Genomic DNA, 26482 nt, shown 5'->3' with positions numbered 1-26482 from the left:
GCACCCTTGAAAGTAGTAATAGCCTATTTCAAAAATAAGATGGGAGGAAGAATGCTCTGTTTAGTAACTACCCATATTATGAAAATATGCCTGCACTGCAAACGTCTGGGGGGAAGGCTGTTACCTAGTGATACGTTTTATATAATTTATGACAAGGCTGGAGATGGGAAATGAGGGAAGTCCTTGCTGCTTTAGAGGCACAAGGAACTGTATTCTCACCCCATCAGCTGATTTGCCTCGTCTGCCCTGGACTTTCTGCTTTGCCCAGTAAAGGGCTGGTCTGTGTGATGCGTGTTCCCAGATTAGTTTTCCTTGTGAAGAGACTTGCTTTTGTAGATACTTATCTTGAACAAACTGCAAAAGAAAGAGGCTTCTCGGGCTTTTGTAATATGAGTTTTTAGTGTAGCCCATGATATCGTGTTTCAGTTAGTTTTCTTTAAAACACTTGGTCTCTATAGGCTCTGTAGTATGGTCACGTCTGTTTTGCAACTGTGGAGTCCAGGCCAATTCTTAAGAAAACGTTGTGTATTGACACAAAGCACTGTGGACAGTTTTAAACTAGCCTGGGAGAACAAAAGAGCTTCAGTGGAAGCCTAGTAGCCTAATGAGATGTTTGCTTTCATATTTTTTTTGTAACAAAATCCTATGGCTTTGTCAGTAGGAGACTGGAGAGTTCAGCGATGCTTGAAAATTCCTGTCTATGGGAAGGAAAGCATTGAGCTGTCAGAAATACCCAGATTTGTGGAAGATAGAAATGTTGTCGTCTTTGCTTGTAAGTGAAAGGTGGCTGTGTGTGTGCACCAGGTCTTGCCCAGTACTTACCTAGATAAGTTTCTATTGCTGAATCTGAACACAACCTTGTTCCCAGTGGCTTGAAACAGAGTAGATTTGGAAGGCTGTAGCTGTTCTGATTCATGTTCTGGAAGGAATCCTATTGTCCAATTTTTTATGCCTATCACATGTCCAGTGTTTGTTCTTACATATTCATTGGGCAAGTTTCTTTATCTGACCAAATTCTTTCACGTTAATTGGCATGCAGGTGGCTGTGGAGGTCACCCAGATCTGACTAAATCGTATTTGTTTGGTAGATGCTCCTGTGGGTTCTCAGTGTAGTTTCCAACCCGTACTGCTGGGGTTGTTCCTTATATATAGTAATGTGCTTGGCAAATTGTTCCTTCTCCTTCTAACTCTTCTGAACACAATGAAGGCTTCTAAAGAAATGAGGCTTTTTCTCGATAAACTGATGATCAGAGCTCCATGATTTTATGGCAGCAGCCCAGATCCAGTCCCCGTTAGGTTTGGTGTGTTTGCCACTGGTGTTTCTGGGAGTGCTGCTTGGGTTTTGTGCCTGTTGCCGTTTTAGGGTTACACCTCTCTTGTGGTGTCAGAACGGCAAATCTCCAAGAAACAATGACAAAAAAAGCAAGAGAGATGCTGTGGTGCACAGAGCTCACACGATCCTTAAATATATTAACAGGAGTGTGTTAAATTGCTGGTTTTACTAGTGTGTGATGCCATCAGGGAGACAGAATCTTTTCTGTCTCTCAAGTCTGTCTTCTACTTTTTTAGAAGGTTGCTGGGAAAACTTCAGAGAAGGGGGAAGGGCACAAAAAGTGGTCACTTTCAGTTAAGTCCATTAAAGTTTCTTAAACAAAAGATTGTCTTGTATGTTAATGGAAAGAGGTAATACCAGTAATGTTAAAAAAAGAAAGGCAAAAAGTTGTTTAAGTGTTTGTAGTGGTTTTGGAGCTGAAATACAATTCCTGTACTAATATATGTGTGTGTGTATATCTGGTTTTGAATGTAAGATGATGATTACGTTTGTCACATGTAAAAATGTGTTTATTATTATCTTTATTATGTTTATGATTCTCAAATAGCTAATTTTGTGTGTTGGAAGTAATTTCCAATTTAAAAAATATTTAACTTGTACTGAAGGAGCACCAGTTGCTCTGTGGTACTTCTTAAAAAGGGGTATGGTAGTGGCAGTGGGACGTGGGATGCAAATTTAAACTAGTTCAGAGTTGAATTCTTCATCTCAAAGTAGCATTTATGCAGTGTATTATAGATTCTTGGTAAACCAATAAAGTCCTGTTTGGGGGTTTCTTTACCTAATAGAGTTTTGAGAACAAAATGCTATGACTCAGGAGTCCTTCATCATTACTTGTAATGTATATCTACGTATATCAGCAGAGGAATAAACAAAACGATAATGTAGCAATCTCTTTTTTTATTAAAATGGATTAAACCAAAGACATATATCTTCAACTTGGTGTCCTGTAAAACTCTTAAATAATATTCAGAGATAATTCCAAGCTGACATTTGACATCTTTTGAACATTAGATAACTGAACCACAGCCACACGGTATAGTTCTGTAGAATAGAGATTGTCCCTGGTTTTTTCATTGACATAGTCAGAAGAATAAATTACAGAAAGCAAGCTGTGAGGTAATTTTTCTTGGATTTCAATATTAAGCAGCCCAAGACAGGATTACTTGTCTCTCATAATTGTGAATGTATTACTGCTTAGCAATTAATAGTTATTTTTAGAAAATGGATTTGGTTCTGCTAACTGGAAAAATAAAGCTGCCTCTCAAAATACCTATTATCATAAAAATTACCCTCAAAATCACAGAATCACAGAAGCACAGAATCAACCAGGTTGGAAGAGACCTCTGGGATCATTGAGTCCAACCATTGCCCTGACACCACCATGTCAACTAGACCATGGCACTAAGTGCCATGTCCAGTCTTTTCTTAAACCCCTCCAGAGATGGTGACTCCACCACCTCCCTGGACAGCCCACTCCAATGCCTAATGACCCTTTCTGAGAGGAAATGCTTCCTAATGTCCAACCTGAACCTCCCCTGGCGAAGCTTGAGGCTGTGTCCTCTTGTCCTGTCGCTAGTTGCCTGGGAGAAGAGGCCAACTCCCACTCCGCTACAACCTCCCTTCAGGTACTTGTAGACTGCAATAAGGTCACCTCTGAGCCTCCTCTTCTCCAGGCTAAACACCCCCAGCTCCCTCAGCCATTCCCCGTAGGTCAGACCCTCCAGACCCTTCACCAGCTTGGTTGCCCTCCTCTGGACTCGCTCCAACACCTCAACATCTTTCTTGAAGTGCGGGGCCCAGAACTGGACACAGTATTCAAGGTGCGGCCTCGCCAGTGCTGAGCATAGAGGGATGATCACTTCCCTAGACCGGCTGGCTACACTATTCTTAATAGAGGCCAGGATGCCATTGGCCTTCTTGGCCACCTGAGCACAAGGTGTATGCATGTGTTTGTTTCTGGAGCAAGGAGATGAGGGGATCCAAGGTCAACTTCTAGAGAGACAGCAAATATAAGACCTGCTCTGGAAGGAATCTAAACCCTCTGTGTGTCATATGGATATATGCACATATTTCTGCAAGTATACTCAAGAACTTTTTCATTGTTTTTATTCTGAAAATACACTTTTAGAGGGAACTGGGACACCAAGCCTGTCATCTCTTATGTATAGTGGATCACATCAGGCAGTGCATTCCTGCACACCCACCCTCATGGTAAAGGAATTCTTCAGGCTGTTTAAAAGAGTTGTCTGCCTCAGTGCATCAGTCATAACCTTCCCACTGTCTATAGCAAGTTGTCTTTGTTACTGAAAGATGAATTCAGATTAAAATACTTGCCCCTGTGCACACCTTCTGATAGTTTCCTCTTCAGAAAAAAACAGCTTACACTCAAGTGAAGTAAATCTGCAATCACCTGTATGACTTGGAAAATGCATTAGGTCATGATTTGAATATTTCAATTTCTTCTTGGCACCTCCTTACTTTAAGTGTCAGTGATTTCTAAGATGCATTCACACACCTTTGCAAGAGTATTATTATGCACATGCAGATGCTATGAGTACCAGAAGAATTTTTTCAGGTGAAAAATGGGAGGCCTTTTATTATGAAGGTGAGATATTAGGTGTATCGTTAACTATACACAGGAAAGTTGTATTGCAAGATGTCTTCAATTTTATTTCCGTTTTTAATACCTATGTGAGTTTATTCTGGGTGTTACTGAATAAAAGTGATGGACTATGGTCTTTTCTCTTTTTGTATTAAATCTAAGTTTGTGATATACTCTGGGCAAGAAGTTGTAGTTACTCATTTTGCTACAAAAGTTCACTCTTTTTGTTCAGTCTCAGTATTGGTATATCTGTGTTTTTCTGCTTGGTCATTAATAATTGGGTAGTATGCTAGTGTTTGGCTCTATTTACATAGGCTAAATCACTCAGTATGGTTTCTGAAACTTTTTCCATAGCGCCACTTCTGGTTGTAGTGTGAATGCAGTCTAAACGCATGTGTGGTTAAGCATTTTGCCTTTTGAGAGTAATTGGCTAGGATTTGGCTTTTCTGTAAGTCTTTCAGCAGGTTCTTTCTCCCCAGAGCAGTGGCCTTGGGCACCATGGTGACGGCAGTCAAGTGGCAAAGCAGCTGTTGTCCTGTTATCAAGTTTTAATAAGACTTGTTCTGAAATCCTGTTTTTCATGCTTCCCTCCATCCCATCCCTCTGCTTTTTTTGTTTTACATCTCTTGGCATTGAGTGAACTGTATTTACAAATATATTTGAAAAACATTGGTCATTAGTAATTAACAATACCATTTATTCCTTAATGTTCATTGTTAACAGAACGCACCTCTTGCCTTGGAAACACTATGAATTAGAGTTGAATGAAATATATAGAACTAGATGTTAAGTATCTTTTTTTAAAAAAAGTTTAAAAAATTTTTGCTCGGGCAGCTGTATTCTTTTCTCATTTTCTGTGTCTTTAATTAAAAGTGTGAAAGGAATAAAAAAAAGGATTTCTTAAAAATTGATGCATGGTTTGAAAAAGAATACAAGCTGTGTACTGTGGTTAAAGATTATATATACCTACAGGTGCGCACATCACTTCAAAAGAGCTGTTAGTATTCAGTTTCGCAATGTGCTTCTGGAAACTCTGTCTTTTGCTCAAAAGGAAACAAAATACGTTTAGTACATTTTTCATAAGAATGTGTTTCAGTTGCTAGAGAAAGGTGCAGTGGTGTGCGCAGAGCAGCCGTTGGCAAGCGCTGCCCGAGCCCTGCCTCTGCGGCCACTGGGCAGCGTGGCCCATGCACAGGACTGTGGGGCTTCCAACCTGCCAGCAAGAAACAGCTTTTGTTCGCTGGTTAGAGCATGCAGATAGGAAGTTTAAGGAATGTACTTTTTTTTTCCTTTGGGAACATTGTGTACACTTAACTTGAATACATTAATTTAATACTACTGTCTCTCTGCAGAGTTCATCCCAGGAAGTGAGATTCAAGCTTATGGAAAGGAGTTAGACACTTGCAAACTAATAATTAAAAAAACCCACATGCCAAAAACTCCTCTCTGCACAAATTCAAGTTGATCTAGAGATTCATGCGTAGAGCTGATGATGAATTGCCCGCGGTTTTGGGGAGGCTAACTTTTGCTTTTGGCTGCATTGGAAATCTGAAGTTAATGCTCATGAGAAGTAAAATCAGAGAATGTGAGTTACTCTGTGTGCCTAAAGATCACAGAAGCAGCAGCGAAAAGACAAAACTTCTCTTTGAAGCAGTAGCTTCAGCTGTGTCTTATTGTGTGCACTGGGAACTGAGAGAAATAGCATCCAACCTGGGGGAAAATGCCAGCTAAAGGTAAATACTTCTTCAATGAAAATGACGACTGCAGGATATCAGACCCACTCTATGAGAAGTACTGCTATACAAGCCAGCAGCATCCGCTCCTGCTATTGCTGCTCTTCATTGCAATCATCTTCTGGACTACTCTAATTATAATCTTTTTTGTCACTGATGTGAGTATACTTTTTTCTTTGTGTTCGATGTCTTCAAAGGTGATGAGGAATCACTATAACAGCACACAAAACATTTCTGGCTAAATAATTTTTTGAGCCACATGGTATCAAAGTTACAATGTTGAAAGAAATCAAGTAATTGTGTATGTAATGCTGTGTATGTTTTTGAAGGGACAGGGAAGAGAGGAGACAGTGTTGTCAGGCTCATGCACAGTTACTATAAGGATTGTTCTTTCCTTCCTATATGTTATGAATAAATCATAATCTATGCTAAATGGTAGCTGCAATAGTAAATAAGTAATAAAGGGGCCAAGGAGGGAACAAGAACGTAAGTTAAAATGTCCTGTGTTTCTCATATTTTCTTTTTAGAGTCATCTAAGAAATGTAAAATAATATAGTGCTTCATTGGTTATGAATTCCTGAGGTGATTTTTTTGAAAGGATTTGTAGATATTCATTCATTACAACAGTAATCTCCCAGTACAACAGGTGATCTGTTGTATCAATAGTTAGTTAGCAAAGAGCAGGGATCCTATAGGCATAGCAAAGATGCAGCTTAAAGAATTTTTTGTTGTGTGGCATAATATGATTCTTTGTAAAGAATTGAGGTGTTCTTCAAGCCAGCCCAGTTGGCAGCTGGTAAAAAGGGGAGTTGATTTAAAAATAATGTTGTAAAAAGGTAGTAAGGAAGCTGTTATAATCCTTCATTGCCCTCTAACACTGCTTTCCAAATACTGTGCTTCATGATAAAGTGTCTTTAAGTCTCTCTTTAGCAACAAATCTCATTTTACCAATTGCACTTGTATCCCTTTTAGCTTTTATTTCTCAAAAAAGGAAAGAAGTAGCAACACTATTTGTATGTTACAAGTCATCTCCTGTAAAACTTAGGAAAAGAGCTGTTACACTTCTTTTTAGCAAAGCTTGAACTCCTTAAATGCATTTCTTTGGGTACATCTGCGTATAGTATAGTTAGAACTTAGCTTAAAAGACAAAACCAAAACCACTAATTTGGGAAATATAATGTGGAACTGGGGTAGACTGACTATCTATAATAGTATTTATTATTTATCTCTGTATGTGTGAATATCAGAAAGTGTTAATGCTGCTACAGCTAGATTACTTAGGAACTCAGGTTAGCATATTTTAAAGCTATCTAAGCTGTTTCCAGGACAGTATAGATGCATTTTCCATTTTTTTCTAAAGGGGACATTTAACCCAAATATAACACTTTGTTTTGCTTTTGCAGGATGCACATTATCATCTTGCCTTCATTATTGCAGTATGTGCTGCTCTTGTCATATTTGCAGTCATGTACTTTCTTTTATGTATCGAATCCCTATTTCGGAGATGGCTAACGTTATTTGGAGTTACGATTTGGATTTGCTTCTTAATCGTAGGATATGTATCTCTTTTTGAAAAAGAAAATGATTATCAACTGTGGGAACAGGTATGTATATTTTGTTCCTTCAGATTATTACATAGAACTGGTAGTCAGTATATATGAATGTGTTTGTGTGCTTCATTTTTTCTGAATGTTATAACTGCATAATAATTTTTTCTTGAGACTTAGGTTCGCTTTCCTAAATTGGTTTTATTGGTTTATCATAGTAAATTTTAGTTTGTATTCTTTATTATAGTGAAAATACAGTTCAGCTGAGAAAATTGGATAACTGCATAAATCTATGTGGGAGTTGCATCTTTAAGTCATAATTTAATTGTATTTTTATTTTAAGATTTTTACTAAATCTTAATTACTATGAATTAATCTTTAAGAGAATCTTTCATTAATAATACTTGCTTTGTTAATTTATATGGGTCGAAGTGGTGTTCAAGAAATGTATAAAGGACTCTAGAGCTGGGTGTGCCCTAGGGAGCATGTTTTCAAATCAATGGGAGAGGTGAAGTGAACAATAAGAATTAATGACACATCCTGGCATAGCTGGGTGTGGCTAAAGTTCATTGCTTAGTATCTCTGATCAGAAGATGGGCGATTTCATGATGCCAAAAATATCATAATCTGTAGGAAACTCCTCCTAAGATCTCATAATGTAAACAGAAGAGTTTTTAATGAAATAAAAATGACTTTTAATCTTGTTTTACTGACTCTTCCCCTTCCCCTCTTTATTTCAAATAAAGATATATATAAATTATCAGTTAAACAGCCAAAATCTGATTTGTATTGTGGCCTGGCTCCAGCACTGTGTATTTACAGTTGCTATTCAGTACTTTTTAACTTAAGGAAGAAACTATTATCTTAGGAAAAAACAAAATTTGCTGTTCTTAACTATAAGTACAAACATGTAACAAAGCAAGATTTGGTTTTGCTGATTTCAGTGCTGCAAGCCAGTGTCTTCTGCTGTTGTCATGTGGTAATAATTAATTAATGTTGATTTAAAGCCTAAAATATAAGGACACCCTAGATTAGAAAGTAGGAGTGAATAAGTTCATTTCAGACTGTTATTTCAAGTTATGAATTTATCACTAATTAAAGCTACTGTTTAAATGCAGATATGACCTTTGCTTGTCCTTGCTTATAAAACTATTAGACAGCATTCAGAACATTGTGTGACAGGGGCTGTAGGTATGGCAGGAAAAGATTTTTTTAGTCCAGCTAAAATAGTAAAGATGAACATGAAAGATTACTTTTGTTGAATGAAAACTTTTATTTGTTTGTTCGTTTATTGTTGTCCCAACCAAGCTATCTATTCTGACAAAACATTTAAGTACAGTCTGGGCCTTGAGACTTCCTTGAAGGGAGCTCACGTCTGGAATGGCACAAGTTGAGTTGCAATGATGAGATGGAGCTGAGCCAGGAACACTGCTGTATTTTCCTCTGATCTGGATTGTTAGTTTCCATATATATGAGCTAAACGCTATAACGAATCTATAAATATGGATTTAAGTTTTATAGACCTTCCTTCTGATCCCTAGCAGTTAGTGAACTGTTGTGCACTGTGTAGAATCTGTGCAGCTAAATATGTGTTTAGTGGCAATAATGATTATTCTCTTGTGTCAGCACCAGTAAGTATTGGTTGATTTTTCGGTTTTTATCAAATATGGAGTAAACACACACACGTGATCAGGTGATGTTAAAATCAGAACAGTAACTTGGAGAAGGTAAGAAATCTGATTCTACTCAATAATGCTATCCTTACAACACACTGTTCCTGATGCATGATGTACAAAGTGCATCTTCAGCTGTAATGGATAAATTAAGGATGAAGGGCAACGACAACTGAAAAAATTAAAGGTGATATGTCATCTTAAATGTCTTATCTATGAATCTATAGCTGCTAATTCCGTCAGAGCTCTCAGGACTACTGCTGTCCTTATGTTTTAAATTGTGATTTTTAAACGTCAATATTTAATTGTTGAGCCTGAAAATGAGCAAGAATCCTTCTACTTTCCTCCTTGTGTAGTGATTTTTGGCAGGCACCTAATAACGTGTATGTGTGATTTTTTTTTTTTTCTTTCTTTCTTTCTTTCTTTCCAAAGGTGCCATTCTTTCTATTCATAATCTTCACAGTTTATACCATGCTACCCTTTGGGATGAAAGGTGCTGTCGTAATTAGCGTTCTTTCTGCTCTTTCCCATATTATTGTTCTAAGCGTTGTGGTAAGCATGACTTCTCATGAAAATAAGGAATCCATTCTATTTCAGGTAAGGAAATACTACTTGGTTAAGTAATTAAATATCCTAGTCATATTACCATTTGACATTGGCATAACTATCCTGTTTAGATACGTTCCAGACTTCCACATGGATGTTCGAAATTCATGGATTTGGAGCTTAGGCTCAATGTGTTTTTTCATGCTTTTCATAAAATTGCATTTATTTTCATCTAGAATGCATTTTGGTTTTCTGACCTAAGTGGAAGAAGCAGAATTATTATTTTAATTTTTTAACTAAGTTACTCAAAATATGACAAACTTTGTCACAATCGTTCTTCCCAATCTGTGCTGTTTCAGATGGGTCCTATCTAACTTCATCTGGCACTGCCTACAGGGTGGATCAAAAGGGCCATTGCTGCCCTGGGGAGTCAGCAGGGCCTGGGAGCGCTACTGGGTGCTTTCAGGGTTCCCAACACTTATTCATAGGGTGTGTTCAAAGGAGCACCCCAGCTCTTTTGATGCAGGTGTGTGTCAGACTTCACACAGCATGCTGATGTGTGCGTTTGTAGACTGATTTCTCCCTAAATCAAACACTAGTGCCGGCAAACAAATGTTAAACCATATAGCAGAATTTTCTTTTTCCTTATACTACTGTATGTTTGTACGGGAATGCCCGTGACTGCGATAGTTAGCTTCTATTTCCCAGGTACATCCTGGCTAATTGCAACACTATGATTTGGTGTGTGACAGGGTAAGAGAAAAATTGAACGTGGCCTGGAATTGAGTGTTTTTAAGGGATTAGTACGTGTATTAGTGAAGTATCTATGACTGTTCTGCAGTGGATAAATATTTTTCTTCTTGTGCAGCTACTTGCCAATGCTGTCATTTTTACTTGTGGTAACTTGGTGGGTGCATTTCACAAACGCCAAATGCAAGTTGCTTCGTGGGATTTGTACAGATACACACTAAAATGCATACAGGTCCGAATGAAATTGAAGATTGAAAAGAGGCAACAAGTGAGTGAGCTTATTCATGTTATTAATTGCTTGTTTTCATTCCTAAAGTCTGTATAATTTTATAAGGTTGGTGACTAATGCATGTTGAAAGGCTTGGTCCAATCTTTGTGATACCCACCTAGTATCAAAAATAAAAGTTGTGCCATTTGTAACAAAAGAAGGAAGTTAAAGGGAGGAAGCTGTTCTCTGTGGCTTGTCTATATGAAAATCACAGTATTTGTAACAGGAATGTAATTGCCAGTTATTTTAGTTACTTTTTTCCTAGTATAAAATATTACTGGGACTGGCCCAAGGAAACTTAAAAGAACATGCCCTTAATGCTCTGAAAAATACTTGTAATTTCAGCAGTTAGTTTCATGCTTCCCTTGGTTGCATTTTTTTGTTTTGAATTCTAAGGTATTATTTGTTCTTATATTTTCTTGTCTCACAAAATGGTTTTTTTTTGCTAGAAGAAGAAAATTGGAGCCTAATGGAGGAAAAAATAGTATAATAGATTACAGTATTCGAGTATGACATTGCTTATTTCCATAAACTCCAGTGGTATTTAAAGAATAAGCAAGGAGGAAGGATTGTAAAGAAGTACCAAAGCTGAAACTAGGGCACCTTTCCTCTTTTATCCTGGTATAAGTAGGGTTAAAACCAGCAGTTCTAGAAGGCTGATGTGTACTGAGTTCTCTGCCCACCAGTTATTAGATAAAAGGAAGGGGCTGAAAAGTGACTGACTTGATCAAACTGAAAAGAAGAAAATGCCACACTGCTAGTGTGATCTGTCCTCCGATGCTAATCTTGTGAGGTGAGATGACAAATCTGTATGAAACTCCTGGAGGAATTTCCCCACGCAGCAGCCAGGGAAGCATCTAATCGGCTTACACAGGCAGCGTGCTCTCATTCTTTGGGCGATGTGGTAACTTGCGTGGATGGGTTTTTTTTATGGTTGCTTGTTTGAAGTGTAGATGTGCTTAAGTCTATGGACATCTTTCTTTTCATCTGTGTTGTAATTTGTCACACAATTTTGAGTCTTCTTTTTGACACCCACTTTTTCTCTGTGAAAACGATGTGAGAAATGCAGTTCAGGGTTCATCATCACTTCCTTGAAAACTCTGTAATGTCAGCCTCAAATGGCCCTATTACATTCACTGGGGCTCTGCTGTCAGTTTAAATTGTTCCCCAAGGCTGAATCTCCTAGTATTAAAATGCTAGAGGAGAGGAAGGAGGTGTTTCTATTTCGGGGGGCAGTCTCAAACTAAACTGCTGTCTATACTTTGTGTAGTTCAGTACTTGATGCTCAAGGACTCCGTCTTCCCAACTGTGATCCCAAGGCATTTCTTTTTGGTGGTAGGCACTGGTTAAGTAACCCTGGCAGCTTACTGCCATCTGCATACTGCTGCATCGGGTATTCAGGAAAAGGGGACAAAGATTTGGTCCAAAGGGACAGCGTTTTACTCAGTTACACAACGTGTTGACCTTGCTGGCAATGTCATCTGAAGAAGTTTCTGCTTGCAGCTGCTCCACGCAACATTTCCTCTTCTGTGCTGACTCTGTCTGCGGGGTGGTAGAGCCCTTCCTGGGTTAAAAGTACTCTCTTTTTGTCTTCCTCTTCTGCCCAGCAACTTAGCAGGGTCTTCTTTGAAGAACAGGCTTTTAAGTCAAAGCCAGTGTAAAACAGTGCACTGAGTAGTCAAGCAACGTAAGTGGGTTTTGAAGAGTCTGTATTCACGCTCAGTTCAAAAGACTTTATTTCAGTGGCATCAGTTCCTGGTTCATTTACACTATAGCAGCACATTGTCGACACTTTTGTATCTGTTGCTGCTTTTTCAGCATTTAAGGGGGTTTTAATATTGCATAGATTGTTCGTTACAGAATATAAGCTTTTACCAGAAGATTTATCAGACAATGCTAACGTAACACAGAGACTGGTAGAAAAAAAAAGTTTTCATTTATCCAGAAATTGTAGTACTGAATACTGAATTTTTGTGTGTTTCGTGGTTACAGAGAGATGTCACATCTAGGTCACAAGGAACAAACGGAAAAATACGCAACACCCTTACTTAACTGTAAATTCTGTGATTTTGAGAACAGAAATGTAGAAGTCTTTTCTGGAAAACCTGACATGCATTACTCAAAATGCCTCTATTCAAATGGCTTTTATTTTTTTAATTCCTTCTTGCAGCCACTAAAATCGTGCAGTTTCAAATTTACTGTGTTATGAATTTTTGCATCATTCATTTTTTTTTGCCTCTCCTTTTAGGAAAATTTGCTTTTATCCATACTGCCAGCTCATATCTCTATGGAAATGAAGCTAGCAATCATAGAGCGACTAAAGGAAACTAATGATAATAGGCAAATGCATGACAACAACTTCCACAGCCTATATGTGAAAAGGCACCAAAATGTTAGGTAAGTGGAAACTCTAGAAGTAATTGTATTAATACAAGCTGCTGATTCTTATCAGTGTATATGGTCCAATGAAACTAAAATTTGGAGGTAGACTTTCAGGCTGAAGTGAACTTCTTTCCTGTTGTGGGAAGATAACATGTCCTGAACTGATGTGCTGTCTTCTAAATCAGTTGAGATACTTGAACCCTTTTTTTCTGGAGTTATTTTCCAAAGAGAGAGGTGCTTTCTATTAAATGCACTTTAAAATTTAGCTGACTGTGGAAGAGACATATCTTCATATTCAATTATGTTGTTTTTTCCTTTTATTTTTGTCTAGCATTCTTTATGCAGACATCGTAGGATTTACTCGCCTTGCCAGTGACTGCTCTCCTAAGGAACTAGTAGTGATGTTGAATGAGCTTTTTGGAAAGTTTGATCAGATTGCAAAGGTAAGTGTTCTGGTTTGTTGTGCAGTAGGGATAAAGGCCAGCATTGGAAAAACAAGAAGTCTTTTCTGCAAGACAGAAGGCAGTTGGTGTTAGTGCTTCTGAAGTCAGGAAGGGAAGATTGCTTTGGCTTTAAAGCTAACTAGCAAAATCACATTAAAAAAGTATTTAAAACAAAAATAAGAATTTTAGCAAGCTGTTACTGTAATTCCAGTTCTTGAGTCTAGAGGTTTATCTGTATTGTTCAGGGAATTGTCTGATGGCAATAAATGATTGTAATAGGGCTGTAAGAGATACTGTATACAAGCTCTATTGAGGAGCTTTGCTGTGTTCAGTTAGGATTGCTTGTTGGCTCTACAAATGGAGTACTCTCAGGCACACATTTAAATGCATAAATTTAGTCACACTGGAAGAGACCAAGGAGTTCCTTAGCTCAGGAGTAAAAATTAGTAATGGATACTTACAGAAAAGTGTAAGAATGGGAAGTAGATTACAGTGGTCCCTATTAAGACAACCCTCACTACGGACCCTTTCAGGCTGGCAGTAGTTCTTACCACTTCCAAGTGCTGCTTGAGGGTAATTTCTTTGCAGCTGTAATTACAAACTGAGTTTTTGAGTTCTCAGATTACAGGGACTGTGCCATATACATGTTTGCCGGATTGACTCTATGTGATGATTTCTGTTATTCTCGAAAACTGACCCTAATCTTGGATATATGTTCTGACATATCCATTGATTTTTCTGTTAGTAATGAGGCAAATATGGCTTTAGGAAAAGAAATGCTACATTTTGTTGCATCCTATATGACATCAAAAATAACAAATACCAACTCAAATTCTGATTCTAGAAACTTAACATTGGTAAAGCATAAGTCAAGACTAGTGACTGCCTATTGAAACTTCCCATGGTGTAAAGATGTTGATTTGATTTCATAATTGAGTATATTTAGATATACTGAAAGCAAATTAGAGAATTAATGGACCTGGAAAATCTTGGTTTTGTGAAATTCTAAAAATTCTTCAGAAAAAGTGGGAAAACTGAAATTATGAATATAGCAGAGGAGTGAAATTGCTTTAATTAAACCTTTGTGGATGTAATTGAATAAATTCTTAAATATATCACTGATTAAAACCTGGCTAAAATCCTAGTTAACCTTTTGACTAAATGACATTGCTAATCTTTGTATTTATATGAATTCAGTTGCTGTTAAAACTTCAAGTACTGGAAAATAAGAGAGTCATACTAACTGTATTGTAATTGTATTGTTGTGAAGCAGCTATGAAGAACACGCCAAATTACTCATGTCATCTTAGTTGCCACAAGCGTTTTATGCCACAGTAGAAGCTGAGGTTAAAGACATTTGGTCATTTTTTGCCACTGTTCCTCAGATGCCAAAATAGAAAAGATTCCAGATTTTGAGTGATATGTTTTAAATTCTCACTCCTGTTTGCAAATTGCACTGTTTAAAAAATGTCTGGATTTAGTGAGTCAAAGTCTTTCACAACTCTGTGGTTGAGCTGTAAGAAGAGATTCCTGCTTTTTGTGCTATTTTTGTTCTGCCGGGGAGTATTTTCAGTCATCTTTTCCATAATGTAAAAATGTTGCAGGCTCCAATTTACCTAATGAAAGTCAATGGCTAACCTGGACACTGAGCTGGATACTAAAGTCTAACAGCTCTAATCTAGGGCTAGGTTCCCCTGTTGATCTCTGAAATTGAAGCACAGGGCTAGCTAAGCTCCTCACTTGCTGCAACATTCAGAACATACTGGATGGCTTAAGATGGTAAAGAATGATGGATGTTCTCTTAAGGCTTTCATTGATGAGAGAGAACAGCTTGGTTTGGTAAATTGTCACTGATTTGGGCTGGTTGTAAATCAGGGTATTTTGGAGTTGATTGAAGAATGGCTGGGCTCTTCCCACAGCAGGGCGGGCTGGGCAGCTGAAGGTGTTAGCTGGCCCAAATTCAGCCATCTCTTACTCATCAGTCAAACACTATACAGCCTCACAGAATTAGCCCTGGCTTGCTTGCAACCTTTGTAGTTAAAATTCGTCCGTAATGTTTTAACAAAGGGCAGCATGAGGAGTTCTTTGCTCTTACCCTTTTCTCTCTGCAGCCAGTAATGGACAACAGTATCCACTGTTAGGAAAAAATTTTCTGCTGCCAGATAGTATTGTGGTTTTTTTATAGCGATAGCAAACTGTAGTGTGTGCCAGCTTCCTCTTCAGTCATATTTGAAACAAAAAAACCCCACCATTTTGCTTCTGCAAAGCTGCCAGGTTGGGCATCTTAATTCCTAACTTCTCCCTAAATCCTGTGCAGGTTTTACAACACTGCACAATGTTACTTATGAGGCCGCCATGCAAAAATTAAGGAAAAGGTGAACAAACTGCCTATAATTCAGGTGTTAATAAAGCCGAAGATTAAAAGATAAGCAGATTTCATCCTTTAGATGGTAAATTCTGTGACAGTTTTCTGTTTTATTTATAGTTATCAATTGCAAACTGTTCCAAGAATAAAGTCAGAAACTTGTAAGACGATTTTATTTCAGAAATGCTTGAAGTGGTCATTTCTTTTACCCTTCAATGAGTAACATCCAGGCATTTGGATGTGGGAAAGGAGAAGTAAGCTTTGCTTCAACAAAGATTGAATGAAGCCTAACTTTCTCAAAACGATATAGACAAGTCCCAGTTTTGGTGTCGTTAGCCTACTTGCAGTTAATTTTTTCCTGTTAAATATGTTTACTGTAATTTCACAGGAGAATGAATGCATGAGAATAAAAATCCTGGGAGACTGTTACTACTGTGTCTCAGGCCTACCTGTGTCCTTACCGGTTCACGCCAGGAACTGTGTTAAAATGGGACTCGACATGTGTGAAGCAATAAAGTAAGTATAGCACAGAAGACTTTTTAATGTATCAAGTCTATGAAGATATTGAATAAAGTCCTTCTTAGTTTTCCTGTCAACATTCGAAGTGTATTTATTAGCTCTACTTGGATAGTTATGCATTAGGTCATCAGTTTGTCTCTTGTCTTTGCACTAAGTGTATAATGAGACCAAACCTTAACGGATCTCCGGGAGGAGGAGAGAAAATCAGAAGTGTAACTTATGCTCTAATACCCTCCTCCCTCCACAGGCAGGTGAGAGAAGCCACAGGAGTGGATATCAACATGAGGGTTGGTATTCATTCTGGGAACGTGCTGTGCGGTGTGATCGGCCTCCGGAAGTGGCAGTATGACGTCTGGTCGCACGACGTGTCCTTAGCGAACCGCATGGAGTCCGCGGGTGTACCTGGGTGAGGACCTTCCCTGTCGGTGCTGATTCACTCTGTCATGATGGTTTTCCTAATCCTGGTTTATGAGTCTGGAATTTGTAACTGTGCCGTGACACAAATCATCGTAATGGGATGATGAAAATAGGACAAATGTGTACTTACCAGAGCTGTAAAACGTTAATATTTTCTGATTCTGTTTTCAATGAACTATAAAATTCTATTCTTAGGCAAGTGACTGCTGCTTGACCTTCCCTTCATTGGAGAAACTTGTGCGTCTTCAGCAGTGCATTATGTTGACTTGTTTAATTCATGTTGTGCACAGTGATAATACTGTATTTGTCAGTTTAGCTAAAGAATAGATGTGCTGCTTACGTTGACAAGGCCAGGATGCATATTTGCCTACTGGTTCTGTTAATATATCGGTCAGTCCCACTTGATTTATATTAGCTCTATATTCACTACCACCAGCCCCCAGGAACACACAACTCAGAAATTAAAATGCAGCCTGATGAGGAGCATCCAAGCTAGCAGAGTTTGGAGCTGTAGGTTGTTGTGTATTTGTTCTGCATAGCATTTGTCATGGGCAGAATGGGAAGGGAAGTGAGTAGTCCTGAGCGGAAGAGCTGGGGCAAAGCAGTAATGTAAGTTGCCACGTGCTGCTCAGCAGTGCAGAGGGTTAGGTCTGAGGCTGACGTTCATGCTGCCTTTTTGAAGATGCTTATTGAAAAAGACAAATATAAATATTTTTTAAAAACACTAGCATTTTGTATTTTCGTCATTTAGGAAAGTATACCTTTTTCTATTTTTCAAGTTGAATTTGGGGATTAGAATTCAGCTAAGAAAATTTTTTTTATAATTTTGATAGTCTGCACCAAAGAAGATCATATTAAGAGTTCCCCTTTTTCCATTCCCAAATGAGATTTCTTAGGTTCTTGGTAGTCTGTGCGAATTAGTACTGATTAATTGAATGGTATTCATGTGGGTATATGTTTAAGCATTAAAGTATTGGTTTCTTGTGGAAAATGACTCTAACCAGTAACATTATATGGTTTCTTATTATGTCTATGCCACAGACCAGCTTTTAGGTATATGCTTGTAACTTAAAAATTAATTTCTGCAAAGTGATAAGGGATATGAATATCAAATTGTTTTCTTGCATTGGTGACCCAAAACGTAAAGAAAACTCTTTGGAGCTTGGTTAACAGTTGCAATACCATCTAGGTTGAGTGTTTTAGTGTGTTGGACTCAGCATGATTAAACAAGTAATACAGAGTTGTAAAGTTTCTTTTGTTGGTAAAGCAAACAATGTGACTCTGAATATGGCCCGAAAACGTACTTTTCTTAGTCACATTGAGGACCATTGCCTAATCTTGAAAACTTTGATTATTCCATTATGTTCTTCATGCTTATGTTTGATAATCTGTTAAAGAATAGAGTTGGTTTAGGTTGGCTTGTTGATTCTGAAAACATTACACTGAATACTTCCTGTATCTGTACATGTCTAGCACTCGCTTATCATGTGTTTCAAAACTAGCCAGAGGAAACCTTCCATTTGTGGAAGACTGAGACTTACAGGGAGGATGGGTTTCTATTTGTTATGCAAATGTTATGTTATATTTGTTTCCTGCTCTGCAGAGAAATGATGTGTCTGGCATTCCCCATTCCAATGTTAGATAGTCCCACTCCTTTGGAAGCAGAAGTTTTGAGGTTTTTATTTAAAATAGGAAGTATGTATGTTTTGGGTTTCTGTAAATGGAGGAATTCTAAAGTCTTTTGAAAGGATGCAGGAAAACTTCTGGCTTTAAATATTTTATTTCCATTGACAGAGTATCCTTGTTCATAATCTTTCAGGTTTTAAAAATTATTTGCATTCATAATAATGTAATACACTAGTAAAGCAGGACTAGCATAAAACCAAAATTAAAAATGCACTTATGAGCAATTCCATTTAATATGTATATACCTGAAAGATCAGAATATGTTATTCTCAGGCCTGTTAGGATAGGAAATGGAGTGCAGTATGTTAGGTGCTCTGTACTGGCGTGGTAAGTGCAATAGTGCATGTTACAGCTTGCCTTTGCGAGGCAGCTGTAGTGGTAGCAGCTTTTGGTTATGCGCTGATCCCAGAATCCAGTAAGCGTTAGTAACTGCTGAGAAATCATCGGCGTAGTAATTTAAATGGAAAGAAGTTTGCAGTAAGATCTGAAATGTACAGCAGTGTGTGATTTGGGGAAGCGGGGAGAGGAAGCTTGCTAAAATGGAAAATGGTGGGTAGTGAACAAATACAGTGCCTTTTGAGAAAGTGGAAAACCACAGAAAACTTGCTGCAGTACAGGACTGTGTTTTAAGGCTCAGTTAATACAGACATCACCCAGTATGCCTCAGTCCCTATGGGAGAAAATGCTGCTTTAGAGCAAGCTTTAAAATTACAGATTTGAAAGTTTGCCTTGATTGCAAAACTGCATAATCAAGGTAACAATTAAAAAAACCCACTTTTTGGAGACGATTACCAATAAACAAATAAAACCATGCATCCTCTATATTCCAAAACTCTTACCTTTTGGCTCCAAAAGGACTGATGAATTTTTTGTTCTTCCTTGGGGGAAGCTACGGCCAGTGGTCTCCAGGTCTTGCCTAAATTATCTTTAGGCAAACCTACATGCAGCTAAGGAAGTAGAGGCGGATGGGACAGTGATCCCCTTGCTCTCTGTAGTTAGGCAGGAGTGCTGCACGCTGTCAGCTTCCATTCTGGAAATGTTCTATGCCCAGCTCTGCGCTGACAGATTGTAGGACTGACAGCACAGTATTTAACCCCTCTGTGCCAAAGAAAGTGAAAAAAGCTGTGGGAAGATGAACAATGAGAAAATAGAATATAAGAAAAGAAATGCTATTATTATCCTTCTAGATGACAAAAAACCTTTTCCAGCTTTTCTTTTACAGACACTGTAACCATCTCCTCCCCTCCTTATGCATTTCTAGCATGGGACAGTCCTTGCCTGTGTTTTGTTTGTGGGCTTTCCTTGCAGCTCTTGCCATCTGAAACAACCTGCCTGTGAGTCTTGTCAGTCATCAAACCTGCTTTGATCACATTTCTTCTTGTTTCTTATATGTCTCTGCTTATTTCAATTTAATTTTATACTGATACTATCTCATTCTGGGAAGTGGTTTTTTTTGCATACTTGCTATGAAAGATATGCGATGAAGAACCGCAGTAAAGGATTGCAAATACGGTTTTGAAGTACTGGCAGGATTTTGCAGTTGGCTGCCAAAGCACAAGATGGCTGAAAAGCAGAAATGTCAGCAGTGGCCATTGAAATGTAAATGAAATGCTTACTGTGACCTTTCTGTAAGTGTTTGGTTCTCTTGTTCTTTCTCCCCTTCTCAGCCGGGTGCACATCACTGAAGCAACTTTAAATCACCTAGGCAAAGCTTATGAAGTAGAAGAAGGGAACGGACACCTGAGGGATCCCTACCTTGAATCCATGAATATCAAAACCTACTTGGTGGTTGATCCAAGGGTATGTATGTTTTTAAACATGTATATTTATTCAAATATGTACATACATTTTAAGTACATAGGCGTCTGTGGTCCATATACCTTTTTAATTCAGGAACAGAATTAAAGCATGGTATGAGCCATCTGAGTACCTTGGATTTGGGACTTCAGATCTGAAAGCACGTCCTGAAAGCATGTTCTGTGACATGACTATTAGCTTGAAGGTAATAAGTGTTATGCTGAAACGTCTTATGTGGTTCACATAGAGTAAAAATACATTTAACTATGTATTTGCGTGAGTGTGTCTCTCACAAATCCAAGTCAAAAGGTAGGATGAAGTCATAAAAGAATACCTGTACTGTGTGGCCACTTTCAGATAAAATATTCCCTGTAAAATAGCTTCTGACATCATCTTCCTCACTATCTTAGATGTGAGATTCACCTTCTTTTCAAGGTGTAAAGTTAGCAACTGTTGGTTGCCCTTGTAGAGCCTGGTAACTACAAACACCTGGAGTACTCCTGTTTTGAGTCAGCTTGTGGTTGATGAGTAAAATATTTCAAAAGAAAAAAAGAATGAAAATTACAAACTTCTTTCTTTCAGGATCTTTACAGAAAGGAACAGTATAGAGCCACTTTTAATTAGCAAGAACTCCATATTATTTTTGTTGCATGTTTTATGTACTCAACACTGTAACCTCCCCTACATGTACACAGCACATCTTCTCAGAATGAGGATCTAAGTCTATTAAAATGGCCCCTGCTTACTTGAAGATACCTGTGAAATGTTAGAGAATACCAGTCATTGATGTATCCATTTTATTCTGTAGTTTTAGCTTCCTTTTAGACCCACAAGGGAATTGCTGTATAGTCTATATATTGGCTGACTCTTCACCTGTGGTTTAGGGATATAATCTAATGCTGAGTCTGTAATATGTGGGATCTTCTCCCAACCACTGTTTTGATACGCCCTAGCTGAGGAATTGGGAATCTTTTTCCCCTGCTGTTGTGCTGACTGCAAGGAAATGGTATCTGTTCCTAAGATCCTGCACTCTCTCACATCATCGAAATAAACCAGGAAGTTTGAATGTTGCAGTGTTACAAGCAAAGGCTTGTAAAGGCAGCTGAAGTAAATTCATGATGTCATGATTTGCTTTATCACACATTAATTAAATGAGATAAAGGAATTGAGGTTGTCTGACACATTGCTGATGTGTGTTTAAAGTCCTACTAAATAGCTTGATTTTATAGTCCTAAACTACTGAAGTACACAGAGCTTCATTTCTTTACAATTCGTATAATTTTCTGTTTTCTAAATGAGTGTGTTTTTTCTGTTAGTCCAAACAATGCGTATCAAATAATCATCTCCCTAAAACACGAGTTAATGATGGGCTGAAGATGCGAGCATCAGTTCGGATGACACGTTACTTAGAGTCCTGGGGAGCAGCCAGGCCCTTTGCACACCTGAACCACAGAGAAAGTGTGAGCAGTGACTCTTCCAGTTCACAAGGAAGGCGAAGAAAGGTGAAGTTTGAAGTAATGGTTGTCATCCTACAGTTGCAAACTGCTCCTTGTGTCTATGGTGTGAAACTTGAAATCTGACAGTGTTTTTTGTGGCTGAATTTCTGCTATTACTCTTATTGTTAAATATGTGCACAGAACTGAGAAGGTATCTGTGCAACAACTGTTTCTTTCAGAACCTAACAGTATTCAAGCTCTGCCAATCTCCAGCATGCTATACTCATAGTAAACCTTCAAAGTAAAACTTTGAAACTATCTTTTTTTTTCTGACATTTTTCCATCTTGGGCTCCTGCTTGCTACATGTGGTTTTGGAAAAAAGATAATTTATCCCAGCCTCCAGATGCACTCAACATTTACTTAAAATGTATAGAAAATAAACAGTCCCTCCACATGTTCTGCCTGCAACAGGATTTTATCAGTAAAGAATTTTTAAGATTAAGAATTCTTAAGATTTTAAAGATTTTAAAATTTAAGAAAAATAATTTTTCCTTCCATTTGCCCTTCCTGAAAGCTGAAAGGAGGAGGTGTGCTTCTGGAGGCACAGCAAGGCTGTACTACTCCCTGTAGACAGATAGCTGTAGTAAAATTTTAAATTAAGTATCCATCCATTCAGGTTTGTGGAAGTAGTTTCCAGTCTACTTGCCTCTGCCGATGGTAGTTATTTCAGTATGTGGAGAAAAATAAGAGGGAATATCTGTTCAATTATTTTCTAACAATTTTTTTGGTCAGAAAATGCTCACTTGTTAAACCAGAAAATTGCTGGAAAGGGTTGATTTTGATAAGCTTTTCTATTTGGGAATGGTTCTTGATTTTTATTTGTGAATAAAAATGTTTTTGGCAGCTTCCTGAAGTTTATTTTCAATAGTTGTTTGCCATTTACTGAGTGTGTAACTTATTCTTAATTCCTTATTTGATTTAGGAAATACCTTTGTGTTCCACTGGGCGCCAGAGAACTTCCGATAGGTTTGTCAAGTACTTTCTTTTTTTAAATACGTGATCCTGGGCTGCTCTTACAGTTCAGTGTACTGTAAGCATGTGATCTTTTTGTTGATTTTAATCACTGTGTGTATGCTATTCCTGCATTAAAAAGGTTAAGCTGTATCTTTGGCGTTTAAAAGGCTTCTCAATTCATGTTTGTTATTGTTAGCAGGATCTAAAAGGAGTTTCCCCTCCCACCTCCCTTCATCTTACTGTCCCCTCAGTCATTCAGGTTGCATTTTGCTTTATGGGCTGTAGCAGGATAGAGGGGAGTAGGGAAGTAAGAGACCTAAAAAGCAGTGGAAAACAAATCAAACCATCTTATTGTATACATGTATTTTGTAACCGTTTGTGCTACCTCAGCTTTTAGTTTTCTTAGTCATAGACGCTAGATTTGTTTGTAAATATTATCGTACAAAATAAATATTTTCACATAATATTATAAGTAAACATATATTTTACAAGAGATGTCTTTGGTTAGTGGTATTAATGTATGCCATTGTAGTGTAATAAAAAATTGGCACTATATGTGGAAATGCTTACATGGTACCTGTACCACTGAGTTAACTAAGTAGATGATTTTCACTTGTGAAACATTCTCTTAGTTTATCAAAATATTGTCTTGAAAAATGCATGATTCGCGTAACTAGAGAAATGCTTGGTAAAGTGCTTATGGATGTGTATGTTTATCAGTTTGGAGCATTCTTGTTTAACTTTTCCCTGGTAGCTTACCCGACTTGTGTACTGAGAAAGTATGGTCCTCTGTAGCCATGAATTGTTTCTGAATTACATTTGTGACATGGACTTCATTTCATTTGCAGAAATTCATCTCAGAAGGGAAGGATAGAAGAAGATATTTATGATGAAATGATGTCAACCATTGAGGGCCTCAGTTCAACTAAGTATGCAGTATTTTATTTTTTTGTTCATCTTTTCTTTGAGAAAAACCTGCATTCTCAATTTTAAGTCTAGATATAAAATTGACTTCTCAAAAACGAAAAGCTACCAGGATTTTTGTCTTGCCTTTCTTTGGTCTTCGGTTTGTTGGTTTTTCACTTATTTTAGTTCCTCTTTGGTTTTAATTTGAATACAATGACAGTATTACTGCATTACTATAGCAAGAAGCCAATGGTTAGTCTAGCTGTTCAGTGTGGTATAGTACTATGAATGAGCAAAATTATTGCTTTGTTTCCTATGACTGTCCCAAGTAACAAGCCAAACTGCAGCATAGGATGGGATAGGAAGTTAATGTTTGTGTTCTGTTTATTAAAATAAGAAGCGTTAGGAAATGGGATGCAGTCCTGAACAAAAGCTATGTATAAAGAAAAAACAGTTTTGGAGGTAACAATAAAATTGCTTTCCTGTCTGGTTCACTGAAGGTGAACGGTCTGTCAGTAGCAGGTGGTGCATCTGGCACTATATTGGCATTTAGAAGCAGACAAACACAGGCAATGTTGTTTGTTTTGTTTTTAAATTTAAAATACGATATTTAAATTCCTATCAAATGTAAAGCCGTGAATTCAAGAAGAAAAACTTCCTTTTATCTAAATTATAGCGAGGCTGTTACCATTGTGCCTCAGCTATTCCTAATAGGAGCCTGATACTATGTAGGGGAAGCTTTTGGAGGCTGTGAGCCATCTCTAACATCTGCTATTATACTTTCCTATTTGTAAACCTTAGGGAAGGTCTGGGGTTACATTTTGCACGTAACTGGCAGATGCTGCTGTCTGTGAGAGTGTTCTGGATCTGCCTGTCAGCTACATAAAAACTTAACCGTTCATACGTTATGCTATGAAACATAAAGACCATGCAGAACTGTCAAATGTGTAAAACAGTCGCACTCACCCTGTATACTGTGGAGCCTCAGCTACAATGATGCTCTTGCATACTCTCCTTGGCCTGTTGTGTGCATTTTGTAACGTGTGTCTCCTTGAATGCAGTCCGTGGTGTGGCAAATCGGCTGACTTCTGTGGATTTTCACTGATTTTTGCAGAACCCAGCCTTGAGAAAGAGGTTGGTAAGAGCAAAATAATCCTTTTTGGTCTTTGATTTGCACTTCAGAGCAGCATAAAAATATATTTGAAACTATCTGTTTTCATTCTAAAACTGGATTCTGGAGATGACTGCACATCCAGAGAGGTTTTTGGTAACTAATGGAAAGCAGATCTCATGATTTGTTTGAGTTGGTCTTGGTAATGCTAATTCTGTAGATTAAAGGAGATTGTCTCTAATCTGTGGTTAAATTCTTGCCATAAGGGGGTTAGTAGGAGTTTGGCAACTGTACTGTATGAAGAACTTCTCTCAAAAGTAATGAGATTTAAAAAAAAAAAAAAGTATTTCTGCATCCATAATGAAAATACTTTGCTACAGTGTACTTTTTCTATTTAAATAACTGTTCTTTAATGTACTGTGCTGTGGTGCACTGTATGTAGTTACTGGTGTGAGTGTGTGTATATATATATACACACATTTTAGGTTTACTTCTGTGTATATCCTTTTTTATAAGGATTTTGACAACGTGCATCTGTGAAGTGCTTATTTACATACTCTGATTTTTCTCTAGGTTTGAAATTATCCTTTGGACTTGCCTGTTTTTCTTTATAGATGTTCAAGTGAATTTTATTAGGTGGTTTTCTTTTGTTCTCTTTTAGTTCTATTTATATTTTTAATACTAGAGTATAAATTTGCATATATATGCCATCAAAAAAAATGTAATAGAATTTTAAAAACCGCTGGAATTCTCCTTAAGATTTATTATACTCTGTTTCAGTATCGCACCATTCCTATTCTAAAACTGAAGAGTTACTTTGCGTGTGCCAGTTTTGTATTCCTCTGTATATTTCTGATACAGATGTTTATAATGCCAAAGTAAGTGTCAGTATTTTAATAACTTATAATTCAAATTAACGAATAGCTAAAGTGAAACTCATGTGCATGAAACTTTTTAAAGTCTTTTGAAGTTCCTGAGGGTTTACATTTAAGAAAAATATACCTCTTAGGACTAATTTACCCCTTAATAAAGGAGGGTGTTCATGTTGTTGGCATAAGAGCCTGGATATCAGTACGAAAATAAAATAGAAATATTTCTTTAATATTGTGTTTGCTTAGTGCACACAGAGATAATCAGTTAAATGAGAAATACTCTTTTATAAGAATAGCTGGCGGTAAGCATATTGAGTGAGCAATGGAAAAATGGGGTTAGCTGGTTAAAACGTGCTCAGTGATCCTTTTGTCTGTAGAGATACAAGGAGGGAACTTTGAGCTTCTTCTCATACCTCCAAGATAGCAGATGTTTGATAATTCTGAAGTTTATGGCATATTTGTTTTTCATGGCTGTTGCAGTGCAATTTCCATGTGGTTTATATGTGGGGTAGTGGTTCAGGCTGTCAGTGAGGAGTAGAATATCTTAACGTAGTATTTGTGCAACAAAGCAACAATAACCTGTGCAATGTTATGGTCATTCAGTGGTGTTAGAAGAAAAAATCTATTTAAATTTAGAGATTTAAATGTTAGCAAACATTACTCTGAATTGTGGTTTGAAAATTTTTTTCATTTAACACTGATTTGTTTAATTCTTTCTCTTCTATTTAGAACTGCAAAGCTAGGAATTTCCTTTGGCGTTGTTGCAGTCATCATTGTACTTATTTTGTTTGTGTGCTTTGCTGAGAAATGCATGGTAAGTTTATTTAAAAAAAAGTTTTCTGTTTTCAAAAGTGGATGGATGAAATTTGGCAACTTGGTCTATCTTTTAGGATGATGAATTAAGCTGTTAATTTCAATAGGAGTTACAGAATCCTGGAACCTCAGGCTACCAGAAGATTTAATTGCCTGAAACAGATTTTCATATCTGAAAATTCTCACTGTAATTCAGAATTATTTGGGTGCCAGAATAAATGGGTAGGAGGGAGGAGGACAATATTAACACTTGCTGAGTGGGGCTGGG

The 26482-nt window shown here is 37.5% G+C and overlaps 1 protein-coding gene across 1 annotated transcript in view; it reads left to right on the top strand.

Annotated features, from left to right (window-relative positions):
- The first annotated feature begins 5655 nt into the window (after positions 1-5655).
- ADCY7 (adenylate cyclase 7) overlaps positions 5656-26482 on the top strand; it is a 31597-nt gene continuing 10770 nt past the window's right edge. Inside the window, exons 1-15 of the mRNA XM_068411071.1 lie at positions 5656-5826; positions 7072-7272; positions 9321-9485; positions 10303-10452; positions 12701-12849; positions 13166-13277; positions 16031-16158; positions 16409-16567; positions 19932-20064; positions 21378-21563; positions 22481-22524; positions 23361-23441; positions 24480-24552; positions 25310-25407; positions 26131-26215. Of these exons, the coding sequence (XP_068267172.1) occupies positions 5656-5826; positions 7072-7272; positions 9321-9485; positions 10303-10452; positions 12701-12849; positions 13166-13277; positions 16031-16158; positions 16409-16567; positions 19932-20064; positions 21378-21563; positions 22481-22524; positions 23361-23441; positions 24480-24552; positions 25310-25407; positions 26131-26215 (1935 nt within the window). The remainder of the gene's footprint in view (positions 5827-7071; positions 7273-9320; positions 9486-10302; positions 10453-12700; positions 12850-13165; positions 13278-16030; positions 16159-16408; positions 16568-19931; positions 20065-21377; positions 21564-22480; positions 22525-23360; positions 23442-24479; positions 24553-25309; positions 25408-26130; positions 26216-26482) is intronic.

The sequence above is a fragment of the Nyctibius grandis genome, chromosome 12 (genome assembly GCF_013368605.1).
Source record: "Nyctibius grandis isolate bNycGra1 chromosome 12, bNycGra1.pri, whole genome shotgun sequence".
In the NCBI taxonomy this organism is placed as follows: domain Eukaryota; kingdom Metazoa; phylum Chordata; class Aves; order Nyctibiiformes; family Nyctibiidae; genus Nyctibius; species Nyctibius grandis.
This window is presented reverse-complemented; position numbering and strand designations above follow the sequence as displayed.